Source organism: Camarhynchus parvulus, chromosome Z, assembly GCF_901933205.1.
Source record: "Camarhynchus parvulus chromosome Z, STF_HiC, whole genome shotgun sequence".
Taxonomy (NCBI): domain Eukaryota; kingdom Metazoa; phylum Chordata; class Aves; order Passeriformes; family Thraupidae; genus Camarhynchus; species Camarhynchus parvulus.
The window spans coordinates 69,711,325-69,714,618 of NC_044601.1; the positions used below are offsets into that span (position 1 = coordinate 69,711,325).

Consider the following 3,294-nt stretch of genomic DNA (forward strand, 5'->3'; position numbering starts at 1 on the left):
AGGTGTTTGCAGGGCTGGAGGGTGAGGCGTGGGCGGCGGCAGAGAGCGGGACAGAAGGCGTTTCCCAGACCTGCTCTGAGCACTGGCAGTGTACAGAAGGCAGCACTGAAGTGTGGGTAGCTGGCGGGCCACGGCCCCCAGGGCAGGCGGCCCCTCCGTGGGGCAGCGAGGCCCCGGCTGCCAGCACAGAGGCCTGCCCACGACAGGGCCCTTCGCACCGCCCAAACTTGTGTGTTTTCAGCTCTGAGTAATGGATGAGAGCTCCCCTCACGCGACACAGCAGCCCCGACCCCTCTGTGCCCGCTGAGCCCCGCTGCCCGCACGGGGCAGAGCCCGGCCTGGCACAGCGGGCTCAGGAGTGCATCTGCACGGCCTGGCTGACGGCAGCCTGGCACACGGGGCAGAGCCCAGCCTGGCACAGCGGGCTCAGGAGTGCATCTGCACGGCCTGGCTGACGGCGGCCTGGCACACGGGGCAGAGCCCGGCCTGGCACAGCGGGCTCAGGAGTGCATCTGCACGGCCTGGCTGACGGCAGCCTGGCACACGGGGCACAGAGCCCGGCCTGGCACAGCGGGCTCAGGAGTGCATCTGCACGGCCTGGCTGACGGCGGCCTGGCACACGGGGCAGGTGGGCGCGTCCCTGGCGCAGATCCAGCTGGCGCACTGCGGGCAGAACAGGCTGTGGCCGCAGGGCACGAGGGCGGCGCTGGCCTCGCCGTCGAAGCAGATGACGCAGTCGTGCCTGCGGCGGCACTCGGGGGGCGAGCTGGACGTGGAGCCGCCGTTGGACGAGGAGTAGCTGTTGGTACCGTTGGAGAAGGCGGGGATGCAGACGGGCAGCCCGGGCTGGGGGCCCGGGCGGTCGCTGCGGGCCCCCCTGGCCCGCGGGTGCTCCAGCCCCTCGGGGAAGGTGGGCGACAGGCGGGCGTGGGGGCCGGCTGACGCGGCGCGGGGCCCTGGTGCCGCCCGCGGGCTTCGCTGCCCAGGCCCGGCGGGCGGCCGCGGGCTCGAGGGGCGCCCAAATGGTCGGGGAGGGTGCAGGCAGGGGCTCGTAGGCGGGGGAGTCCAGCGCCGGCTCCTCGGCGCCCACGGCCGGCAGCGCCTCCCCGATCCAGAAGCCACCGGCGCCGAAGGGGCTGGTGGGGCTGAAGTCGGCCAGGCGGCTGCCGCCAAAGTAGGAGTCGGTGGAGCCGCTGCCCAGGGAGCTGGAGCTGTCGTTGCGGTAGCTGGAGACCATCCTGGGGCGGGCGCGGGGGCCCGGCCAGGCGGGGCCGCCCTCGAAGCCGACGTCGGTGCCATTGGCGCAGAAGTCGCTGTCGTGGCCGAGCTGCAGGAAGGCGCCGGTGCGCAGGGCGATGTGCATCTCGATCTCCTCGCGCGCCCGGTCCACGTTCTCGGGCATGCCCGTCACCTCGAACACGGGCTCCTCGTCGCGGCTGGGCGTCACGATGTACGTGTGCGTCTGCTGCTGGATGCGCTTGATGGTGGCGCCCTTGGGGCCCACCACCAGCCCCACCACGCGGTACGGCACCCGCACCTGCACCGTGGTCTGCCCCGGCAGCGCGGGCGCGCAGCACGGGCCCCCGCGCGCCCGCGGCCCTGCCGCGCAACGCCCGGATCAGCGAGAAGTGCTCGGCCGCCAACAGGATCTCGCGCTTGGCCGCGGCCACGTCCTCCCTGCGCCCCGTCACCACGAACACCGGCTCCTCGCCGCGCACCGGCGTCTTGATGTACGTGTTGGTCTTGGCCCGCAGCGCCTTGATCTTGCAGCCTGTGCGGGGAACACAGCGGGTCAGCGGGCGGCCCAGGGCACGGAGCGCTCCCCGGCCCGTGACACCCCAGCCAGAGCCCCCGGTTCCCGAGGGCTGCCCCGCCCGCCCAGGCCAGCGGGCACAGCTCGGCAGCCGCAGCTCAGCAGGGCTCCGGCAGCACTGCCCTGGCGCCACTGCCACGGGGCCATCCCTGCTGCCAGCCCTGCTCCCGAGCCCCCCGCAGAGATTCCCGAATTCCCGCTTCCCCTGACGGGGCGTCCCCGGCTCTCTGCACGGCGCTGCAGGAGCCTCACGCACACACAGCTCTGCCGACACACCAGCCCTGCACCCTCGGCCTGCAGCACAGCCCTGTGCCCCAGACAGAGCCACCGTGGGCCACTGAGAACCCGTGTGCCTCCTGCCACGGGTGTTACCCAAACTCTGCTTTTCCCTGCGGGATGAGGGACCCTCCTCCAGCTGCCCCGGGAGCCCCAGCAGACCCCACACACACAAAAGGGCTCCACCTGCGGGGCTTCTCTCTTGCCCGAGTAAATGCTGCCCCACACAGAAATCACAACTCCATGGAACGCTTCCCTTTGATTTTTAGGGACGGAAGGACAGTTTGTGGGACACAGCGGGCTCTTTCCTGAGACACTCCAGGTGCTCAGGCAGGGTGTGAACAGAAGCCCAGCTTGCCCAGCACAGGAGCAGGAGGGCGGGCGGGCAACACGAGCACAGACGAGCAGGCCCACAGTGGGGCATTCCCAGGAGCAGGAGCAGGGCAGGGCAGGAGGGGCCGCTGCTGCAGGGCGGGCAAGCGGTGAGCGAGGCCAGGGCTGCCCCAGCTGGGGAGGAGGAGGAGGAGGAGGAGGAGGAGGTTCACTGTCCTGGGCAGCGCCGGAGGACTCAGGAAGGGGGCAGGGAGGCACGGGCAGCTCTGGGGGCAGGGAGAGTCCGCAGGACCCCCAGTGCCTGCCCCAGCCCCAGCCCAGGCTCAGCCCCAGCCTGCCGCAGCCCCTGTGCCCCCTGCCTGCCCCGCGGCACACACAGCACGCACAGCACCGTCTCCATGTCTCTGGTGTCATCTCTGTCTCCCGCTTCCTAGAAACTCCGGGGTCAGACTCACGGGGCACACACAAACGGAGGAGCTCCCAGCACAGCTCTCACATACACACACAGACACACACACACGCACACATATATAGTGACACAATCCCTCACTGCACGCCACGCTCAGTGCCTGTCACCCCAGGTTCCCTAGCACCTCCCACAGTTCCAGACGAGGTTTTCCCCACCTTTCAGGACCCCGCATGCCGTGGGATCTCCGCAGTCGGTGGAACGCCCCCGCCCGCCGGCTCCGCCATTCCCCCGTTCCCAAGCCGCTCCCTGCCGTGTGCGGGACACCGAGGCGCGCACGGCCGGCCCGGCCCGCTCAGCCCCGCAGGGGGGAGCGCACCGGCCCGGCCCGGCCCAGCCCCGGGTGTCTGTGCATTCCCGTCCGTCTGTCCCGCCCGCGCCGACACCCAGCTCTGCCCTTTAAACC

At 71.1% G+C, this 3,294-nt stretch overlaps 1 protein-coding gene across 1 annotated transcript; it reads right to left on the minus strand.

Moving 5' to 3' along the window:
• Nucleotides 1–263: 263 nt before the first annotated feature.
• Nucleotides 264–3,115, minus strand: MEX3C (mex-3 RNA binding family member C). The gene is given in 5 exon segments (XM_030969479.1): nucleotides 264–338; nucleotides 487–921; nucleotides 923–1,574; nucleotides 1,576–2,345; nucleotides 3,062–3,115. Coding segments are annotated over 4 exon segments (1,821 nt in total). The 3' UTR covers nucleotides 264–338; nucleotides 487–576.
• Nucleotides 3,116–3,294: the final 179 nt, after the last annotated feature.